The sequence below is a fragment of the Paramacrobiotus metropolitanus genome, unplaced genomic scaffold (genome assembly GCF_019649055.1).
Source record: "Paramacrobiotus metropolitanus isolate TYO unplaced genomic scaffold, Prichtersi_v1.0 Parri_scaffold0000001, whole genome shotgun sequence".
In the NCBI taxonomy this organism is placed as follows: Eukaryota; Metazoa; Tardigrada; class Eutardigrada; order Parachela; family Macrobiotidae; genus Paramacrobiotus; species Paramacrobiotus metropolitanus.
In genome coordinates this window covers 2,157,754-2,180,997 of record NW_026570221.1, presented here as the reverse complement: position 1 = coordinate 2,180,997, position 23,244 = coordinate 2,157,754, and the positions used below count along the sequence as shown (strand labels likewise).

Below are 23,244 nucleotides of genomic sequence, written 5' to 3'. Positions count from 1 at the left end.
TCCTCTCCTGCAGCTCGTCTCCTTCGCTCCGGCTGCTAGTACCACTGTGCCGATTTCGGTCACGTCTGCGTTGGATACGGATCAGATGATCTCTCGCGTCGACCATTCGCGCTTTCAATCCTTCATCGTATGGATTGTCTCGTGACCTTTGCACAATTCGACATAATCCAAGTGCAGCTGTTGGTTTCTTCGTCCGCGTCGACTCATTTCATTGTCCTGCGGCTGTCGCGCAATTTCGGGTCGATAACTGTTTTTGTTGACACTGATCTCTTGGATGAAGTCATAGACGAAGTCGGACGGCTGAATGAACCGTGTTCCCATCGTAATTCTAATCCGTTCTGCACATCGGTGAGCGTGCATTTGCGCTTGACGTCTAAGATCTTCGTCGTAAGTCATCGCCCTTTGAACATCCTTCAGCTGCTTTTTGACCGTTTCCGAAGTGCTGAAGTTCGCTACTGGTGTTCCCAACTTTATGACCTGCGCAATCAGTGCCGGCGGTATCTCCGTACCTCTTTGAGCGCTCTTTCTCAACTGGTGGTGCGTTTCGTAATGGCCAAGCCTTGCTGCAAAAATCTTTTGGATCGTGGCACGGTGATCAGGTGGCGAATCTGGTTTCACCACTAATCCCAACGCAGCCCTTCCTGCGAGGAGTCTCAGCGCCGGATTTACATGGCGTAACACAAATTGTGCCACGTGCAGACGTCTTTCCTTGATGTCTCTATACTGGAACTGTGTCATTCCTGTTGGATCCGGTGTGTCCAACGGTGTTTCCAAGAGACTCAGGTCGATCAAACTGACAAGGCCGCATTCTCTCGTCGGGAAGTAATGAAGATTCGCTGACTCTTGCGTTATGATCAGATCTTCCCATTGCCCATACTCGTACTCCTTCGCATATCCCGAATCGTTGATGACCTGGCGCAAGTTCATGAGAAGCCAGTACACCTTATCGAATTCTTCTTTATTATCCGGAGCAATGCCCACTGAACGGCAAATCTCGTTCGTCTGTTCCATGATGTCGTTCATTTCATATACCAGCTCAATGGTTTGTAGGGATTGTCTCCTCGGAGCCGTGACCTTTGATTGACCTTTCTGGTCGCCCTTCTCTGATTCCGATTCTGGCGGTGCATTACTCGCCGTCTCTGCGCTTGTAAGTTGTCGCTCCAGATCGAAGATGATGTTTCGTCTCGACGGTCGCATGTCCTCGTCTCCATGGACTTCAATGACATTTGAGGATGCTGGACTACATTCCATGACCTCATCCATCTGCTGTGCCGGTTGTTTCTCGGCTGACTTGAACGTTGAACAAACAGAATGAACTACTGATTGCATTCTGCGCGGGCTCTTAGGCGTGCGGTGGCTTTCTGAGCTGGATGACCTTTTACTGTTGTAAGATTTATCTCCAAACTCATAATCATCCATATTCAAGTTATCCTGGACCCACTCTTGATCATATGGCCCCTTTGAGGATGTTGATTTACTCGAGCCCTCACTTCTTCCTTCTCGATTCTGTGAATCGCGATTCTGCGTTTCCTTAGCAGCCCGTTCCTTCTCCTGCTGCCTATTACAGGTTTCGTTGATTTTCCTGTATTCCTCCGCCAAGCGCTTTTCTTCCGCTTCTTCTTGGCGGCGCTTTTCTCTTTGTTCTTTTTCACGTCGGATACGTTCTTCATCCCTTCTCTTTTGCTCCGACGTACGCGTATCTCTCGCGTATCCACTGTATCGGTCGTTATGATGTCTGTCCCATGACCTTTCTCGGGAGCGGTCTGATGACCTTTCATAGCCGCGGTTGCGATCATCTCTTTGAGGCGATTTTGGGCGTTTGAACTCCTCTTTCTTGAAGTTCCGAAGGGCCTCAACCACATCTTTCTCTCTTTTTCGAAAGTTTCGCATCCTGTCGATTCGTTCTTCGATCGCGATTTTGATAACCTGGGATGGTCTGTTTCCTTTCGTTAGGCTGACCTTTTCATCCAAGAAGACCTTATATTCTTCTTTCGACACAGCCAGTGGGTCTTGCAATATGATGTCAATCTGCTGTATCAGTGACTGTCTGATCACAGCTGCTTCTCCTTCATCTTGTTTCTTCAGTATCGCGAATGGGGCGGGTACGTTAATTCCCGCGTGACCTTTAGCTGCATCGGCTAAACCCTTCTCTGCCGCAGCTTTCTCCTTTTCTTCTAAGCGCTTTCGCTCTGCCTCGCGCTTTTCCTGTACCATTCTCATCGTGTCTTCTTCAAACTTCTTCCTGAACGCATCCGCTTCCGGTGTTTTCGGCGGTTCAAGGGTGATATCCCATCCCGGTCTGCGTCCGACCCACATTCTGTATTTATCTTCCAATATCATCCGGTCTTCTGGTGACAGTTTCATCCATGTGTCTCCCGTAACCAAATGCCGGAACACATCGAGGTTACCCCTTCTCGCCTCTTCTGGTACCACTACTGCTTGGTTCGGTACTGCCACCACGCAAGTCCAGCATGGGAAACGTTCGTTCGACAGGATGTTATTTCGTTTACAATCCGGGCAGTCCTCGTTATAATTCGTCAAAGGATCCCCCGTTACCTTCTTTACCGCTGGTCTTTGTCCCTTTCTCGCCACGATTTGGTTGGGTTGGCTCCGTTCAGCCATTCTGATGTCTCAGCCTGCAATCTCAAACATTATAATGCTATGACCTTTACGTTAACCCTTCTCAACGCCTATTTTTACGCCTATAGTAACTAGGCTATGCAGTGCTGAGCTGAGACTTTCTCGTTGTTTCATGATGACCTTTGTCATCCTTCTTTGACTGAACCATTCTCAACTGTATGGTGACCTTTCTCATCTTAGTCCATTCGCTAAGTAAATTAGCCCCTTCGCTAATTCAACTCTTTTTGCAGAGTGTGGTTCGAAAGTAATTTGAGAACTACGGTCTGCTCATTTCCTTCTCATTTCTGATTCTGATCCTTCATTTTGTGTGGTGGACCTTCCTCCCACACATGTTCTTCCGTTTTACGCTTTCGCGATCCAGTCGTATTGGTCGACTCCATCCTTCTTCCATGTTCTGATGGTTCCGTCTTTGACCAAACTGTCCAACGCGTTCTGGATCTTGAATCGATCCCCGTTCATATTTTCTTGGCCGGAATCATACTGAACTGCCATGTAATTGGAGAGGTCTTCTGCGGTGAACCCGTTAGTCCCGCCTATGTTCTGCATGGCATCTTTAGTCAAAGCGTCCTTCCAAGCCTGGGGACCTGGTTTCGGTCTCTGCTTTCGTTGTTCTTCCGCCGGAGGAATGTAGTAGTTCGGTTGATTCGTATTCGTGTATCGTACACCGATCTTTCCTTCTTTATACGCTCTTTTTTATGAGCTTGTTGACTTGTGTCCTGCTGACTCCGGCGTCGCCGACTGCTTTTGAAATATCCGTCTTATCCATTTCTCTCGACGGGGCTGCACCGATCGCAGCGTAAATTGTCATCCACGGGACGTTACTCTCGTTTAGCTCGTCGTCCGTCTCCTCTTTCTGCGATGGGGACTGCACTTGCTGTGTAGCTTCTACCGGCGGTTGCGATCCAGTAGGCTGGCCCATCTTTCCATGACTTGAGCTCGGATGACCTTTCTCCTCGACTCCACTTTGCGCTGAAGTCTGATGACCTTTAGCTGTTTCGTCCGCAGCATGACCTTTAACGTTGTCTTTTCCTTGCGTCACTTTTTCGTGTGTAGCCTTTAACGATGTCAATGCTGCTGAACTGGATCCACTTGCCCTTTGGCTTCGTACCGCAGCAAGTGCTTCCTGTACCGACATCGGTTTCGGTGGTCCCACCAACGCAATAGCCTCTTCAGCCGATTTCGGCGCATGCAGTTTCGGTTCACCCTTCTCTACCGTTTCTGCCTCTATTTGTTCAACGACATTTTCTTCAACGACCATTGATTCCTCTATTTGCTCTTCTTTCTCTTTCTTCGATGAAGTTGCCGCTTTTTCACTGTCCAATTTGATCTGACTCAAGATGGGGCATTCCGCATCGAGTCTCGGATCCAATATAATGGTCGTATCTTCGCTCATCTCTTCCTTCTTGTATTGTCTCAGTTCTTCTGGGACGGCGTTCAATGAACTGTATCTGATGGTAACACCTTTGTGCGGGTTTGTGGTGTGCAGCTTCTTTTCCGCCACCATCTGTGTTAGCGCTCTTCCGAGTGACCTTTCAATGACTGAAGCATTTCCCTTCTCTTTGCTCCAGACTCCATTAATGAACTGCGCCATACGGTGTTTCGTCGTGCCCATCGGACTGCACATCCCGATAATGGCGCGTTCAATCCGTTCTCGGATATCTGCGTTTGCTGTAGCCAACTTCCGCTCATTATTGTTCCCGGTGATGTACAGCTTCGCTTTGGAACCATATTTCGGATGTTTCTGGAGGACTTTTCCTGTGCTCCTTGCGTATTCCAGGACGGCGTTGTACTTGCTCTGCGGCAGTCTTTTATTCGTCTCTTCGCAATACGCCTTGACGTCCTTTCTGAATTTCGATGTAACTGATCTCGTCGCCTTTCCCCAATCTGCTGTTGCTCCGATGAGGATTTCGTCAATTTCTTCGATTGTTGTTTGTTCGTTCGACTCGCAGACGAAGAATCGGTCATCGTATTCGTCGTCCGTGTAATCCAATTCGCTGTCCCCTTCGACAGGTCTCCAGTTCACGATGTCAGCTGCATCGACTCGTCCGATAAGAGTGTTCCTGGCAGTGACCTTTGGTTTCTTCTGTGCATCCATATAATCTGCCAAGCTGGGGTCAGATTTTCTTGTGTCTCTCTGACCTTTCTTTCTTGTATCTTTCTCTTTTATTGACGACTTCGACGATGCGACGCTGACTTCCGATTTCGCCGATTCGACAGAAGTATCCCTTTTCTTCTTCTCTTTATCAGCCTTGTCCTTGCGTTCTTTCATCGTCGACGCATAGATCGGCTGCATCGTCATCGCTTCCTCCATCACCTTGCGTGATTGACCTTTGTCCTTCTCTTCGTCGGTCTCGGCTTGTGACGACCCTGCTTTTGCGTTGATAGCCAATTGTTCTGGCTCAGAGTCCGATTCGGGTTTCTCTCTTTTCTTTTCCATAACTCCCAGTAACTTCGGCTGTCTGACAAAAGTTTCACCGGCGCTACCTTCTCGTGCCGTGACCTTTACTGGTTTCCTTTTCTTCTTCTGATCTTCTTTCTTTTTCTCTTCGTCTTTCTGACATCTTTCACATTTAGGGTCGTTGCATGAGTGCGGTTGAACTTCTCCGGCAATTATCGCTTTGACCCTTTCCGCGCTTCTTACGGGAGTCGGATGTTCCTCCTTCTTGATCTCCCGTTCTCGCGATTTTTCCTTAGTCTCTTGACCTTTCGTTTCTTTCTTCTCTTCGTGACCTTTCTCTTCTGCTTTAATTTGCTCGGGCTGACCCTTCTCAGCCGGTTTCTGACCTTTTTCGCCCCCGACAGCTTGGTCAGTGTTTCGCCTCTCGAAGTGTAAAGCTGCTTGTACACTTCTCCATGGAAAGGGTCAATATGGGTCAAGCGCATGTATGCTCCGTCCTGGCGTGCTCTTGGCATCATGACGTTAACCAATACTTCGGTTATGGCTTCGAATTCTTCGCGCTCTTCCTCTTGTGGCAGGACCTGCAGTACTTGCTCCACCTCTTGCATGAGTTTTGATGTTTCCTCTTCTTCCTCTTCTGGAGTGAAGCCTGCGTTTGACACCATTTGTCCCGTCTGAGGATCGACCACTTCGATTCTGAGGATCCCTTCTCTTCCTTCTTGATTCATGAATTTATAGTCGATGCGTCGACATGGTGATCCCCTATCGATTTCTTCTTGAGTCTCCATGGCTTCGGCTTGGGCCGGCGGGTCACCAGAGTAATATTTAATGTGCTCTTCCGCCGTCGGATTAAATTGGAAGTTTTCCGGAAAATAGAGCCCTTTGCCCTTGGAGTCGAAGAGTGATTTCCACTTTCCTTCGTCATCTTTCCAAAAGATTACCAAATAGGCTCGGTCTTCTTCGGCCCTGTGCCTGAGGATACTCATCACTGCTTGTATATTCGCAGCAGTGTTATTCCGCTGGTCCTCTGGCAGGAGATTGAGAATCTTATTAAGGTCACTATACGACTTCTGTGTTTGCCATTCAATTTCTTGAGGAGTCGCATTCGTTCCTGCTGTCGGGATCGGCATATAGGTCGTCGGGTCAATGATAAAACCGTGGACGTATCCCTCATCTCCGTCCGCCATGTGATAGTTGACCTTTAGACATCTGCACACCGTCTCTCTGTATGGCGGGTTTTCTTCATCTTCTACATCTTCCCATTCTCCTTCTTCTTCCGCCTCGTGCCCCTTCGCACCTGACGCCGGATATGCTCCATGCGAGAGCATATCAATCTTTTCGCCTTGCGGGTTATAGAGTTGTTTCTCCATTCTACCCTTCGCATCAATTGTGACCATGATGTTCGCCTTCTCTTTGAATGCTGTTTCTCTCAACAGGTCTCTCAGGATTCTTCCTATCATGGTCGGGTTATTCCGTTCTGACTTAATGAGTTCACCAATCGCTTGCTCTGCTGTATCGCTGGCTTCTTTGCACATCAGCTGATATGCAGCTCGGTCAGCTCCTTCCCCCATTGATGGAATTGGTTGATCAGTGTCTCTATGGACTAGGAATGCGCTGACTACTCCTTCCGTTTTATCTTTAAGCCGGAAAACTCTGGTGTGCGATCTACATTTTGTTTCTCGAGCTGCGCCCCTTCGCGTGCTCGCGCCAGGATGACCTTTCGGTTTTTCTTCTCGACCGGTGTGACCTTCCTCCACCGGGAGTTGACCTTTTTCATATTTCAGTTTCGGTTTAGTTTCTCTCGCCGGGCTGGTACGCGATGATCCTGATTGTACTGCCGATGCCGTACGAGACCTCAATTCCATGATTTCTCTGTCGAGTTTATCCCTTTCTCTCAACAGTTCTCTTTCTCGAGTTACCAACGGGTCACTCGGAGGCTGAAACGGGTCATTCCTCGTTCGCTTGGCCGTATGCTCTTCCTTAGTGGGGCTTTCCTCGGCCGGAGTTTTGACTCCTCTCTCCTGTTCTTCTTCTTTTGGTTCCGGGGGAATAAGGTTCATGAAGATCAGTATCGTCTTTACTGCGCTTGGCCATTCCCTGTTGCGCAACACTGGATTACTGTTCTTCAGTGTTCTGATTTCAACACCTCTTTCTTTTCTCAACTCTTCCGCCTCATGTTTATCCAGTTTCATGTGGAGGTGGGTTCCCCTGGTTATCTTGTGAGTTCTTCGAGCCGTCCTGTACTGATCTTGATTATCGTTGATATCGTTATGCAGCTGGACGAACTCGCGGCATTTTTCATTAAACTCCGCCACAGCCTTCTTTTCTTCCTCTGTGAGGGTGACCTTTGGATCCATTACAATGTTGTACTGCGGATCCGTTTCTGTGATCGGGTCGTTGAATCTGGGTGCATTTAACACTGCCCACGGGATACTTCCAGTCGATCTTGGCGAGTGGATTCGGACTGGTGTAAGTGATGGGATCTCCATTCTCGTTCCCTGGCCACTCGTCGACGCCCTCGGAGTAAACGGCTGACCGCCCCTTCGCGGTGTGTTCTGTCTATCTCCCGGGAAACGATGACCTTTTGACGGTTTTGGTGTCCGAAATTGCCCTTGGCCTTGCTGAGGGTTAAATCCCTGCATCTGATTAGGGAATCCTTGCATCTGGTTCGGAAATGGGGCCATTCCGCCATATCCGAACTGACCTTGCATCGGTTGACCTTGATTCATCATGGGCATATTTTGGCCATACATCTGTGGGAATTGCTGGAATGGGAAGTTCTGTCCCATCATTCCTTGATTCGGCATCATCTGATTTGGCATCATTTGGTTTGGCATCATCTGGTTTGGCATCATCTGATTTGGCATCATTTGCCCTTGGGGCCCGACCTGCGTGCCGTAAGTCCCCCACGTGTTCGAACTCATTCCCACGTCGGATTGTTGATACGTAGTAGACGGGTCGTATCCCCCTTCGTACGTTCCTTCCGTATTCATTGAATCGTCATATAAGTCCGGGTCCTGAATCGTTCCGCTCATCGATGACGGCGTTCCCGGATTCCAATAACTTCTGCCACCTTGACCTTCCATTTTTCAGCTTATCGTTAAACAAACCTACTACGACAACGAAAATGACTCCGATTAGCAGGTTTATTTCTGATGACCTTTACGCCGTCCCAACTTCCAGTCTTAATATCATAAACTCCTATAAGCCTGATTTTCGGGTTTATTTGTTTTCGTCCTTTAGTTATCCGATCAAGTAATGCTTTGTCGGCTTCATCTTCGTCTCGGACTTCTCCTCTCAGAATCTGTTCTGGAGTCGGCTTCGGAGTTTTCTTCGTTTTCTTGACCTTTCGCTTCTCAATTTCGTTCGCGATCCGTTGGCCAAGTTGGTCGGCTTCTTCTTTGACGGCCTTTATCTGTTCCGCCCTTGAAAGGTCATTCTTTCCGTTGTTGGCAGAGCGTGGTTCGAAAGTATCTTGAGAATTACGCTCTGCTACTCTGCGAGCAGGCTCATCCATTTTCGCTCTTGAAAGGTCACCCCTAACGTCAGTAGCGGAGCGTGGTTCGAAAGTAGGCGCCACTTGAGATCCATGCTCTGCGCTTTCTTTATCCTCATTTCGGTGTGACTTTTCATTTTGCTCAATCGTGGTCAAGTTCCCCGCTTCTTGATTAAGCTTCATCGTGACTGGCGTCTCAAAGTCTTTAATCTCTTTCTTCTGTCGTCCTCTCTTTTTCTTAACTGGCTCTTCCGCCTCTTTTGGCTCTTCTGCCTCTTTTGGCTCTTCTGCCTCTTCTGGCTCTTCTGCCAAATCAGGTACAGAGCGTGGTTCGGAAGTATGCTGACGACTACGCTCTGCTTCATCTTGACCTTTCTCAATTATCTCCGAAGCTGCCCTTTCAGCTTGACCTTTCTGAACCGGTAACGGTGGATGCCACGGTTTCAGACGATCCACCGAAACGACTCGTAGGTCCGGTTCTTTCACCGCATCTTGCTCGATGACCTCGACTTCGTTCGGTCTCGGAAAACTGAGAATCTTCCACACTTTGTCATATTTATTCTTGAAGTCGGATTGGTTTTCCTTCTTTCCTTGCTTTGTATCTTTCGGGAGTCTAATTAAGACTCGATCTCCGACTTTGAATTGCGGCTCTGACTTCTTCTTGTTGTAGATTTCCGCGTGCTTTTCGTAAGCATCTTTGATGTTGCACTTCGCCACTTCTTCTGAAAAGGTCAAGTTCCTTTTCATGGTTTCGACCCATTCGTCTGGTGCACCGTAGTCGTCAGGAACGTTCGTCTTCGTCACTACGTCTTCTGGCATGGTCATTTCTCTCCCGTGAAGCATGTAGTACGCTGAGTACCCCGTCGTTGCATGTACTGCACGGTTCATTGCCGATATGACGTAAGGAAGATACTTGTTGAACTTCCTTTCATTTCCCGCTTTCAGGTACTGCGACAATCCATCACTGATGGTCTGCATCTGCCTTTCCACCTGTCCTTGACCTTCAGGATGGTATGCTGTTCCAAACGTGTGTTTGATTTTGAACACGTTGGTGACCTTTTTCAGTACTTCTGCGGTGAAATGCCTTCCGCGATCCGTATGGAGAATATGTGGCGCTCCGTGCACCAGAATTACATGCTTCACAAAGATCTTTGCGAATTCCTTTGCAGTAGCTGTTTTCATTGGCTCCGCTATGACATACTTCGTCAGCTGGTCGATGAAGACCGCAATGTATTTGTATCCTCTTTTCTTCGTTGGAAGTAGGGGTCCTTTCAGATCCGCGTAGACTCTGAAGAATGGATGACCGACTTTGATCTCTTGGAGCTTTCCAGGTGGACACTTTCTTGGCGTCTTTATGAATTGGCATCCTTGGCACGCGAGGATGTAATTCTTGACATCCGTACTCATACGGTCCCAGTAATATCTGAGCCGGTTCGCGGCCAACGTCTTTTCGAAGCCAAAATGACCTGCTGCTTTTTCATCATGCAATGCATGGATGATAGCCCTTCTCATTTGCAACGGTACCACATATGTCCTTTCGAGTCTTCCTTTCTGGTCTTTGACGCGATACAGTATGCCGTTCCATAACTGGTAATGCGTCTCAAACTTTGACCTTTTGTCTGCGTCTTGCAGGTGCTCCAATTCATCGATGATCATTGCCAAGTGCGGATCTTTTAGCTGCTTATTCCGCAACTGCAAATTCGTATCATCTTCTTCTTCTTCGTCTCCTTGTAGGTTGACGATGCGGACTACTGCAGTGCTGAGTTCATTCCAATCTTTGATGACCTTGCATCTCGGAAGAGGCTTGTGACCTTTCTCGATTTTCTTTGAGAATCTCAGCAATCTGATGGGACACTCTTCCGGAATGTATTCGGAGAGAATTTCTGCTTCGCGAAGGTCATTCTGGTCTACCATTTTCTGACCGTATTTCGTGACCTTTCCATCTTTTCGTTCGGAAGCTTCTTTTCTCACTCTGTTGACCTTTATCTTGGTAGCAGAGCGGGGTTCGAAAGTAAGACGACGACTACGCTCTGCTTCATTTATGCTCGAGCGCATGTCTCCGCTTTCTTTTTCTTCCGACACAACCCTTCTCATGTCGGCTTTCAGCCGTTCTTCCCTTTCTTCGGCTAATTGTACGAAAAGTTGCCAAACTTCAATCGGAGGTTCTTCTCTGTTGAGTTCGTTCTTGTAATCTTCGAAGTTTGGGATTTCATCATACTCTTCTTCGTTGCAAGTGGGACCTTCAATTGGCGCTCTTGAAAGGGCATCTGCGTTGTCGCAGTATTTGCCCGGCTTGTATTCGATCTTGAATCGGTGACCTTGAAGTGCCAATGCCCATCTTGTCAATCTTGGATTCATACATGATTTGTTCGACTCCGATCTTAAGAGGTTCGTCAAAGCTTTGTGATCCGTTCTCACTGTGAATTCGGAGTAGTCGATGTACGACTTGAACTTTCTGACGGCGAAAACTACCGCCAGGCATTCCCATTCTGTTACTCCGTAATTCTTTTCCGCTCCGTGCAAAACGCGGCTTGCGTATGCAATGGGATGTCCATCTTGGGACAAGATCGCACCTAGCCCTTCCTTTGATGCGTCACACTCGATCACTGTCGGTTTTGTCGGATCAAACTTCTTCAGTACTGGATCCTTACACAGCGCTTCTTTAAGGTCATTGAATTCTTGGTCATGGACTGCTGACCAATCTCTTTTGATGTTTTTGTCGTGTCTTAGCAATTCGTAGAGATGCGCCGTCTTTTGCGCGTATCCAAGGATGAACTTTCGGTAATAGTTCGCTAATCCGAGGAATGACCTCAACTGCCGTTCAGTTGTCGGTTTCTTTTGGCCATTAACTGCCATGACCTTTTCGGGATCCATTTTGATACCATTCTCGCTTAGGATATGCCCCAAGAATCCCATTTCGCGCATGCCAAATTCGCATTTCGTCGGCTTGATTGTAAAGCCTGCGTCGACCAAACTTTGAAGGACATTCCTTAAGTTCTGCATGAAGATCTCCCAGGTCTTCCCTGCGAAGATCACGTCATCAATGTAACCGAAAACGCATCCCATTCTCTTTGCGTTCGACAAGACTTTATCCATACAAAGTTGAAAGGTCGCAGGTCCATTGCAGACTCCAAAAGGCATTCTTTTGAAACGGAACATTCCGTCCTGCGTGACGAAAGTTGTCTTATCTTTCGACGCTGGATCCATTGGGATCTGCCAGAAGCCACTTTGTAAGTCCATCTTGCCGTAGTACTTGTTTCCCGCGCACGCGTCAAGCAGTTCATCTGGGTTCGGCAGTGGATAGTTGTTCTTTTTCGTCAGCTTGTTCAGCAAAATGTAATTGACGCAGAATCTTGTTCCCATAGTTCCGTCGCCATTCTTCTTTGCGGCGAGTACGACCGGAAAACTCCATTCCGCATCGGATGGTTCAATGACATCTTGCTGTAGCATCTCTTCGATGTGCTTTGTGATGAATTCACGACCTTTCCAACTTGTTCTTGCTGGATTGCATTTAACCGGTTTGGCATCGGCTGTGTCAATAGTGTGCGTTACCCCTTTGACATCGCCGTACGGTTTCTTTGACGTGGGGAGAACTTTCCAAAACTCCCAAAATGCGTTTCGCACGTCATTCTTCTGTTCTTCAGTTAGGTCTGGTCCTAACTTTAATCTTTCAATGATATCATTCAGTTCTTCTTTCGTCTTTGCGTCCACTTCAGGATCTTCAAGTATGTTTTTCACGACGGTAGCCGAATTGACCTTTACGTTCTCAAGGTGTTCGTAATGTTCTACGTAACCGAGAAATTGGCCCTTCCTTACGGTCTTTCGGCTTTTGCTTCGGTTTTCGATAATGATTTCGAATCGAGTGCCGTTATGGTCCGTGACTCCCGTTCTCGGTTGGACTTCATTATCCTTTTGAGGAGTTGCTGTATACATCAGCTTCTGATTCCGTGGCACATGAACGCCCATCTTGACCTTTACGCGTGTGCCAAGGTTTGGTCTCAGCTTAACTCGTTGGTCGCTGTAAACCTTGATCGCTCCTTCTGGGATTCTTGCTTTCTGCACTTTAATTCTTCGAACAATGATCTCTTTCTCTTGTTGTTCGTTCTTTTCATCGTCTTCGTCGAGGTCAGCAGATCTTCTTGATCTGAAAGGTCACTCACTCCAGAATCTTCAGAAGTGGTCGAGTTATCGCTCGTGCTCGAGAATTCCGAGTCGGATTCGCTGCTGTGGTTAGCTTCAAGCTCTTGACCTTTGCTTCTTTTCTCGATTGGTCGCTCATCGACGCCTTCGTCTTCACTTTCTGTTGAAAGGTCATCGCTTTCATCCTTGGAAGCGCTAAGTTTTTGTCACTTTTCGTTTTTCGGGCAGAGGTTTGTCCGTTTCCTTGGACTTTCGTCCGTTTCGTGCTGCTATCCTCGGATTTGTTCGTGTTGCACGAATCCTTGCTCGTGACCTATCCCTTTCATCGTCTTCCGAGCTATCATCTGCTTGAGCGGTATTCTGTGACCTTTTTGCTTTTCCAACTGGCGGTCCTTCCTCGCCAGTTTCAGGTGACCTTTCGTCAACTTTCGGAACTGACCTTTCTGGCTCCTCTTCCAGCATCGCGTTTAGTGACCTTTCGTTCTTCTCGGTTGGTGGCCCTTCCTCACCGTTACCGAGTGACCTTTGTAGTGAAGCCACTAACGACGCTGCTTTTCTTCTCTTGCGGCGACATTTGAGCCTTTTTTGCCTCTGTTACCGGGATTCCGTTTTCCTTATCCCGAAACGCCTGGTTCAGTTCCTTGATCATCTGAGCCAACTCATACGCCGTGTGCGTTGGTTCCTCTTCTTCGGCGCCTGTGCCGTTTTCTTGAGCAGCACTTGTGCTGACCTCTTGTTCTTTTTCTTTGGTTTCTTCGGCGCTTGTGCCGTTATCTTTGTTCTTTTCTTCTTCGGCGCTTGTGCCGTTTTCTTTTTCAGCGCTTGTGCCATGACCTTTCGGTCTCTTATCGCCGATAAAGACGCAATTTGCCATCAGTTCTTCTGTAGTCCAGTCATTGTTCGGTACCGTCTCATACATGCACCAAGTATCTCCGCCTCTTTCGGGATACTCCACTCCATCTGGATCTGGTGCAAAGGTCACCTTCTTTTTTCTCGGATAGCCAAATAATCCAAGTTCGCGTCTTTTTCGCGTGACCTTTAATTCTGGAATTTCTCCTGTGAATATCGGTACTTCTTCGAGGATTTTGCCCCATTGTTTATTCCATTCTCGTAAGCTTCCCTTTTTGAGGCAGGCCTGGTAAAGGTCAAATAATTCGTACACTACTGTGCCGAGTCCAATTGGGAAAATGATTGCTCGTCCTTGACCTTTCCATAGATAATTAACTCTGAATTCCCAAAATAAGTCAACTCTCGCTTGCTCCCATATTTCGTTCTCTTCCATTGCTCGTCGCCTTTCTCTGTCGAGCTTTGTAATCGGGTTTGTATACCACGGGTCGCTTTTATCCGCCTTTTCGGGAATGAAGTTGTCCGCTTCTTGCTGCCAATGATGGAGCCACTTCCCTCTGGAGATGATGTAGTTCTTAACTACCGATAACCATTCTCGATAACATTGCCAAAGGTAAGTTGCTTTTGACAGTTCCGGCATGGGAAGTGTTCTCATAATCGACTTGACCTCTATTTCTTCTTGTCTTTTATGACGCGCAATTGCTGCATTGCATTTCGGCCATTCCGAAAGGTCATCTTGTGTCATTTCTTGCATGCATTTTGCACATCTTTCTTGAGGTCGCGCTATCGAAAGGTCATCGCTGTCGTGCCAATCGTGATGGCAAGAGGTTGCTCTCTCTTCCGCAGTCCATTCTCTTGGTTTGCGGGAAATGACGCGATTGTTCCCTTCCGGCATCCGTTGTCTCGGTTCAGGACGGACGATAACTCGCTTATCCGCTTCTCCGGAATCGGTATCTGTCCATTCGTCATCTTTTTCGATTTCGATTACGCTGTTATCTGATGATATTTCGATGACTTCGATTTCTTCATCTGCAGAGCGTGGTTCGGAAGTAAGACGACGGCTACTCTCTGCTACCTCTTTGCGCAGGCGCGTGTCTCGACCTTTCATCCGCCCTCTTGCTTTGTCACGTGGTTCGAAAGTGTGTTGAGCACCATGCTCCGTTTTCCTTGCATCCAGTTGCTTTATGGCTTGATCTCGTATTTCCGAGAATAGTGCTCTTTCGTCGCTGTTCATCAGTCCTGGCTCTGTCCTGGGCCCAACCATTCTCGTGCCCAGTGCCTCTGGTACTGGGAGTAGCCTGACCACTCCATTCCTGGCACTAGCGACTGTTTCTTTGCAATCAGTGCTTCTGCTTGCATTATCTTGATTTGTTTCATCGTTGGTGACCTTTGATTTCCTTTAGACTTCGGTGACCTTTTGCTTTTTCCAGCATTTTCTAATCCCTGTGCCTCTGGTACTGGGATTAGATTTCTCACATTCTCATTTTGCTTATTTTCCTTCGATCCCTGTGCCTCTGGTACTGGGATAGCCGTTACCCCGAATTATTTCTTGGTTGAAGTTCGGTGACCTTTCCTGCATTAACTTTTGCGGATGATTTTGGCTCGTCGTCTTCAGCTTCAGTTTCTCTTTCTTCCTCGTCGTGTCCGTCTATCAGGACGAATTTCTTTGCGAGGAAGTCGAATCCCAGTAGGACTTGGACGTCGTCTGACGCTGGTCTGACGTAGAATGAGTGTTGACTGGTTTTCCTTCTTAAGGTCACTGGTGCTACGCAGTAGTGCGTTACTTCAAAGCCTGACGTTCCACTGATCCCTTTGATCATCACCTTCTTTTTCGGTGGTAGTCTGACAGTCTGGAGGCCGTTCCTCTCGCAGAACTGTTGACAAATCAAAGACGTCTCTGCGCCAGTGTCAAGCATTGCCATGACCTTTTTATTTCCAATTTTGACTTCATGTGTATAAGCTTCGATCCGTTTCGGTAAGTTTCCATCTTCGAGTTTCAAGACTCTTATTCGACACTTGACTGGGATTGGTGCAGCATGCTTGCTCTCTATCAGACCTTTTGAGCTCCAACGATCTATCCGTTTCGGTACGTCGGGTCGCACATCTGAGAACTTTTCGATCCTTTTTGACTTCGGTAAGATATTCGCTTGCTCCTTCGCAGCGTTTTCTTTACCCGTGACCTTTGCCACTTCGCACATTAAACCCTTCTCTTGTGCGTTCTCGTGACCTTTTATCACTTGCGCAATAACTTCGTATTGTGACCTTTCATTGCGCACATCTTTGGACGGTTTTTCTTGCAACTTTGCCATTATCTCTTGCGTAATTTCATCCGCAAAGGTCATCTCGTCATCTTCATTCTTTTTCTCTGGTGACCTTTCGTACACAACCATCTTATGGTCGTTTTCTTTCATCCAATCGGTAATTTTCTTCGCAATTTCGTTATTCGTGCGAGTTGGATCGATTTGAGATGACAATCCGTCAGTTCTTGGCGGTGACCTTTCGTTGTCATTCCGGATTGCTTCTGTCATGTCATATGACTTCTCCTTTTGCGGAGTTTGCGCTAAGTCCGGTGACCTTTCCGGTCTTGACATGAAAAATCCACCATTTAGTGACCTTTGTAAAGGTACTTTCTCGCCATACTGAGGCGGTAGTTCACCCTTCTCAATCCGCTCTCGAAACTGACGGTTATTTTCGTCGCATTGGACTTTCTCTTCCCAGTACTCTTGTACTTTCGGTTGTGAAGCTTTAACCGTTTCCTCGAGATGCTTTCTCATCCGCCAGTCTTGTTTCTCTCTTTCTTCCCAGTAAGCTTCTCTGGAGATTCTCACATCTTGCGGTGACCTTTGTGGCGGAGGAACTGGTTTCCACATACCGTGCCGTCCATTCGGCCTGTAAGCGACTTTTTGCCACTCCATCTTCTGTTGTAGAGTGTTTGCCTCATCGAGAGAGTCATCTGAGACTTGCTGTGCCCCTTCGCTCTGTTTCACTGTTTGCTGCGCCATTCGCAGAGTCAAGTTACTTTCTTGACCTTTCGGTTCATCGGCGACTTCACCGTGACCTTTCTCTTTCAGTGACTCTTGAGTCTGCTGCACTGGCAATCTCTCGTGACCTTTCACTTCTTCAACTCTCGCTTGAGGTGACCTTTCGGTCTCTTGCGCTCCTTGCGCAGTCACGGCCCTTCTGTGATCTTCCTCGGCAGCTCTTGCTTGAAATACTTTTGCCATCTGCTCAAGGAATTTCGGTCTATCTGGACCGCCTTCGTGCGTTCGTTGCACGGTTACGGTCATTCCGTCAAATTCAAACGTATTTTCGACGAACTTTCGGAATCTCGCGTGATGTGTTTCATCATCCTCTTCGCTTGAGATTTCCGCTTGCGTCTTTCGCAGAGTAGCTTCACTCTTCCTCGCGGTTGCTTTCCGCGGTGACCTTTGGGTCTGCTGTCCTTGCAGCGTCACGTTACTTTCGTGACCTTTGCTCGCAGTTACTTTCTGCGGTGACCTTTGGGTCTGCTGTCCTTGCAGCGTCACGTTACTTTCGTGACTTTCTTGATTTGCAGTTACTTTCTGCTGTCCCGGATGCAGAGTTGAGGCCCTTCCGTCAACCCTGTTCCCCGCAGTTACTTTCTGCGGTGACCTTTCGGTCGGCCCCGGTTGAGTCAAGTTACTTTCTTGACTTCCCGCAGTTACTTTCTGCGGTGACCTTTCGGTCAAATTCTTCCGTCCTTGCGGCAATCTTTTTAAACCCTTCTCTTGACCTTTACGAGCCCCTTCGCTCGATTTCGAGTTACTTTCTCGAATCCTCGGATTTCTTTTCCGGGTCTTTGCGTTACTTTCGCAGCATCCCTTTCTCGCTGCGGTCCTTGCCTGCAGCGGAGCACCTTGCTCCTCTATATCCGGTGGTTTCGGTTCCGGACGATCAGTAGGCTCACCGGCGCCTACTGACCTTGGACGTTTCCCTGGGCCATTCCTGAACCGGCGCACCTTGCGCCTGACCGGCACCATTCGCCGGGGCGAAGTTAAAACCTCCGCCTTGCTGACCGAAACCGTTCTGGTTCCCACCGACGAAGCCGCCTTGCTGCCCGCCGAAGTCGCCCTGGCCACCTTGACCGGCGAAATTGCCCTGGCCACCTTGACCGGCAAAATTCTGGCCACCTTGACCACCATTATTCCACTGGCCTCCTTGACCAGCACCGTTCCATTGGCCACCTTGACCACCACCATTCCATTGGCCACCGCCGTAATTTCCGCGATTGCCGCCGCGGCCTCTGCCTCTACCTCGGAAGCCGCCTCTAACCGGGCCATATCCGCCATTTCCTCCACCTTGGCCACCTTGACCGGCGAAGTTGCCTTGGCCTCCGAAGTTATCCTGGCCGCCTTGACCTCCGTTGTTCCACTGGCCACCTTGACCAGCGAAATTCCCTTGGCCGCCAAAATTGCCCTGGCCTCCTTGATTGTTGTAGTTGGCCTGGCCACCTTGACCGGCGAAGTTCCCTTGGCCACCTTGACCAGCATACCGTCCGCCTTGGCGTGATTGTGGCACATATCCGTTTGCCATTGCGTTGCGCCATCCGCCATGATTGTTACGCAGCATCAACCATTCTTCATACACGACCCGGTTGGGGTTCTGATTCCACGGTGTTCCCGCGAACGAACACGCTTGTGTGTAGTGGTTGCCGTACATGCAGTTCTGGCATGTCAGCGCGTTATTGGCCACCCATCCGTCGATCATGGTGAACAGGCGCTCTACTCGCGACCCGTATCGTGGTCCTTGATTTCCTTGTCCACGGTTCGGTCGGAAGTTTCCTTGATTTCCTCCGCCACCGTTGAATCCCTGGCCAGCAAAGCCCGGGTTCGCCTGAGCCATTCCTTGACCACCGAGCCCTCCATTCAGGGCATTTCTTTGCACGTTTCCTTGTGGGTTCTGTTTCGGCCTTGCTGCTTGCTGAGCTGATGCTTGGATCGCCGCGATCGCAGGCTTGGTTACTTCTTGGACGGCCGTTTGGATCGCCGCGATCGTCGCGTACGATACCTGACCTTCATTTCGACCGTTGCCAAAGGTCATCTCTTGAGTGCCTAACGGCGGGAATTCTGTATTGTATCCTGGCGCCTGCGCCGAGCACGACTGGTTCTGTCGCCCATTCGCGACTTCTTCGATCTGGCCCGATCGGATGATCACGCAATCATCTTGGACTCGGTTGCCTCTCGTGACCTTATACTTTTCTTCGCCAGTCGACCAGGTGCGGAAGAATTCCTTGATATCCATTGGGTTATGGAATTTCTGTGCTCGGAGTGCCTTATAAAGGTCACTGTCGTTCTTACATCCTTGAATTAGGAACCCGATGGCCTGCTTCTCTGTAATGATCCGTTTCGATTTGAAGCGCATGATCGCCTGATAGAATTGATCAAGCGTTTCTTTGCCGGCCTCAAACTTTCTTGTCATAGCTTCCCTTAAGGCGTTGACCCCTTCGTCACGATCGCCAAAATGTTCTTTGAACTTTGTCATCCATTCATCGACGGTTAACTCTTCCGCCTCTTCTTCGTCATCGATTTCTCTTTCCGCGTCAAACCATGCCTTCGCGTCCCCTTTGACTGCGTTGGCGACTTCCAGCATCATTGCTGCATCCGAAAGGTCATACGTCTTCTGAGTCTCCTTGACCTGACGGATCCAACCAAGTAAAGCTTCTCGGTTGCCGTTGTAGTCGATCAACGCGGATTTCCGGGCCATGGCTCTCATGTAACCTCTGAATTCCCGTTCTTCGCGACGGAGTCGCTGTGCTTCAGCGTGGTATTCCGCGCGGTATTCTCTTTCTCGCCTCTCCTCTTCACGAGCTACCCTTTCCTGCTCGTTTTGGCGAACTCGTGGATCTTCATGATTGTCTGGCTGATGGTCAGATTTGTAGACGATTGTTTCCTCGGTCCTGTTTCTTGTTGCCGAGGATTGACCCCACCGATCGGTCCTGAGTGCCCCTTCGCCAACTCAGTATCGTCGGTGACCTTTTCAGCTTTGACCTTATCTTCATCACGGCCGTCGCTTCGGCCAGTCCCCGTCTTTAAGGGAGCTTGGAAATGGAAGCTACCTTCGACGGTGTGGACTTCGCCATATCCGGGGGGTGGAGATTCGATCCTTTCCGGCTGTTTTGGCTCTCCTTCCTTTTGTTTTGCCGACCGTTTTAAAGCTTTAATTTCTTCCTCTCTTTGTTTGACTGCCTGCTGCAGCTGCTTTACGGTTTCGTTTGCGTCTTTCCTGAGCTTCTCATAATCGTTGTTTGCTTCGGTGACCTTTCTCATTTGCTCGAGGATTGTACTTGCTCGGTTATCGAGAGTCTTATCGAGATCCATTTTTGCTGCTTTTAGGATCTCAGCTTCTGCTTCCAACCGTGTGATACGATCCGCTCTGTCTGCGAGGGTCCTTCCTCTCGCTTCGCATTCCTCTTCAACTGTCTTGAATTTATCATCCTTTTCCATTATTGTAGTGGCCAATTCGACAAGTTCATCGCTCAATTTGGCGATCTCTTCTTTTTGTCTTTCATTCTCTTGCTGCCCTTCTCTATTTGCGACCTCTAGCACGGTGACCCGTTCGTCACGCTGTTGTGCTACGGTCAACCACTTCTTTGCTTCTTTCTTTTGGTTCTCGACTTCATCATTGAGTCGCTTGAATTCCGTTTTCGTCTTTTCCGCCAGTTCAAGGAGCCTTTTTGCTGCTTGATCTCTCTGGCTCTCTGCTTCGGTTTGTTTGTTTTTCTCTCTTTAATTCTGTTTGTAACGTGTTGACAAGTTCTTCACGTAGTTTAAGGTCATCCTTCAGTTTCGAGATATCAGCCGTCAGGCTGGTGACCTTTCCGGTGAACTTTGTCGCATTTGACAGCGATTCATCGCGTTTCTTCTCGGCCTCCTTGACCTTTGACTGTAAAAGGTCACGCTCCTTTTTCAGTTCCGCTATTTCTCGTGACCTTTCAGCTGCTTCCTCGGACAACCCGTAGTCTTCTGCGGTGAGCATACCTTCCGCGTCTCGATCTTCGACCATTTTCCTTAGATCTTCCGCAGCTTTTTTCTGACCTTCGAATCTGACTCTCCATTGTTGTGCTTCGTCTTCGAACGTGACCTTTTCTTGTTCCATCACGTACAGTCTGGCTTCGACTTCATAGTTTTATTGCGTTGGTCTCGTATCGCGGCAAAAGCTTGCGCTTCCTTCTCGTCAAGTAGCTGTTCCAGCTCCTTGACACGCTGCTTTAATCCATTCATTACGGATGTTTTTGGTGATGGTGACCTTTGATCCCGTTCGTCAGTCCTTCCTGGCGCCGTCCCCTCAAAGGTCTCTTCTAGCTTTTCATTTAAGGTCATCTCTGCCAAATCAGCTTGCTTCATTGCAGTGTGGAAGGACATCTGAACCGTCGTTTCGTCCTCATCGTCAGTGTAAAACTTGTCACTTGACATGGGGCTGGTACCATTCTCTTTCATCTCTTCTTGTAAGAACAATGAGTTATCCGAAAGGTCGTCCTGTTTGACCTTTCCTTCGTCAATCAGCTCGTTGCTGCTGACGGCGCCACCACCTTCGGTGACCTTTTGACTGACTTCGTCACTTCCCTTCTCAACTTGATCCGCGTTTTCCTCCTTGACCTTTTCGGCCGACCGTGCCATTCCTCCGGTCTCGGCCTTCAGGTCATCTTTGTTCTGTCCATCTGAAACCATTCTCTCGTCGGTGACCTTTGACTGGTCTACCGTGTTATCTCCGACATGTCGCTCAGGAGCTTTTCCATTTCCGTCACTCGAGCTTTCCTTCTGGGTTTCCCTCAGAGCCGTTTGATATGTGGCTTCTGAGCCTCTGGTGTCCTTCCTCCCAAAGGTCTTCTGAGCTCGAGTTGCTCTTTCATGTTCCACTGGCCGTGTGAACGGCTTTAGTTTCCGTTCGTAAGGGTTTTCTAACCCCTGAGACCGTTCTCTCTGACTGCTCGATGAGACCGGTTCATTACCGTCTGTGTCTTGGTCCATATCTTTGGCTACCGTTGATGATCGGATAACTTGGACGATGCTAATAATGTTTCTGACACGTGTGTTAGTTTAGCTACGTAAGCCCCTTTACACGTAAACAGAAACAGTTGCTGTCCTAAAGGTCACCTTCTCTTCTGTATCAGCTCAACTTTATTAAAGGTCACTCTGCCTCCAAAAGAGCTAAGTCTTTTCTAAAGGTCACTTCCACTGTTTCAGCCTAATAGCTTACTCCGTCACGTTAAAGGTCACTTTTCCTTCAGAACTTTTTCTGTTTAAAGGTCACTATCAACTTCGGTCTAGAACGTCTAACCTTGGAATATTTTTCGATTTTATTGAGAAATCAACTTAGATTTCCTCAGAATAAACGTTATTTATTCAGCTTTCAACTTTTATTAAAGGTCATCATTCTCGTCAAAATTTCTGGTAAAGGTCAACTTCTCGTCAGTCAGTTCAGAAAATTTTCTTAGCTAGCTACGTCACGATCTTGAGTGCCGTGCGCAAAAACTCCGCCTCCTTACGAAATCTCAGCTTCTAATTGGCTGATTTCCTAGCTAACTTTAGCTACGCTACTGCGCCAATCACAGTGCGAATAGTCGACCAATCAGAAACGTTGTTTTTCAATTTATAAGGCAGAGTGACGTCACGACCAAAATCGAAAATTTTTGCTAGCGCGCCGTGCGCAAAAGTACCGCCTACTTTTCTGCTCAGCTCAGAACCGACGAATGAAAATTGAGGATTCTACCTATCTACCAATGGTAAAATTAATAAACGAAAATCTAACCTGATCGTTTCCGTGATCCAGAAATCGATCCCGCTCGGCCTTCCGCGAATCCTCCAATCCTCCAGCGATTTAGCTGACTTCTCCTGGGCCAGCCGATAACCCCTTCTGCTTCGTATCAGCAGGACGCAGCGGTGCGTCGACCAAATGACTTGCTGGCTGCGGGTCTTCTGTCGCGCCTTGACGTTAGCAACGACAGGGGCGCTCGACCTCCTTTTGGGAGAGCGCGTATAATGTGTGCGCTCTACTCAGTAGAGACGCACCTGAAAACTTCCACACCCGACAGCCAAAAGTGGCTTGCCCACTCGTGCCCCCCTTCGGGCTTCTGCCTCTTGCGGCGATCTTTTCTCGGCGCTTGTGCCCCTCCAATCAAAGCTACTTCAGTAGCCTTGATCGCGTCAGGTCAGTACAGCGTGCTCTACTCAGTAGAGACACACTGGTGCTGATCTGCTGTCGAGATCCAAACGCTCCTTCGCCACCGATCCGTACGCGAGCCCTTTCTCGCGGAAACTTCTTCCACACCTCGTCAATTGGACGGGAAAACTCTCAGATTATCCTGGAGAAACACGACTCTTGCTACCATGAAAGCGTGGACCCAATGAAGGTTCACGCGTAGGAACAGAATTGACGGAATTCTGCCTACCAAAAAGCCTAGCAATGCTATAAATGCGCCTACGCTACGGAAAGCGAGAAACGGCGTGATTGCTAGGAATTTATAAAACAGACTAAATTCGATAGAATTTCCTCATGGACAACTTCGCATTGCTGACTGCAGCAAGCGTGAGAAATGCGCACGTAGCCGCCACACAGTGCGGGTGCGTGCAGAACAACATGTCTTCCGCCACGCGTAAGGCGGGCGTGCAGCAAAACACAACAGACTGCCAAGCGAGGGTGTACGCATGTACGCCTGCGCTCACACTACGGTAAATCGTAAAACGTAACGCATCATTATCTTCTT

At 48.5% G+C, this 23,244-nt stretch overlaps 2 protein-coding genes across 2 annotated transcripts; both read right to left on the bottom strand.

Moving 5' to 3' along the window:
• Positions 1 to 114: 114 nt before the first annotated feature.
• Positions 115 to 22,409, bottom strand: LOC129594928 (uncharacterized). The gene is made up of 2 exons (XM_055491830.1): positions 22,290 to 22,409; positions 115 to 2,636 (listed from the first exon to the last, which is right to left on the bottom strand). The coding sequence occupies exon 2, from the start codon at positions 2,620 to 2,622 to the stop codon at positions 115 to 117; it is 2,508 nt and encodes an 835-aa protein (XP_055347805.1). The 5' UTR covers positions 2,623 to 2,636; positions 22,290 to 22,409.
• Positions 20,636 to 21,208, bottom strand: LOC129594834 (uncharacterized). Its single transcript, XM_055491716.1, has one exon. The coding sequence runs from the start codon at positions 21,206 to 21,208 to the stop codon at positions 20,636 to 20,638; it is 573 nt and encodes a 190-aa protein (XP_055347691.1).
• Positions 22,410 to 23,244: the final 835 nt, after the last annotated feature.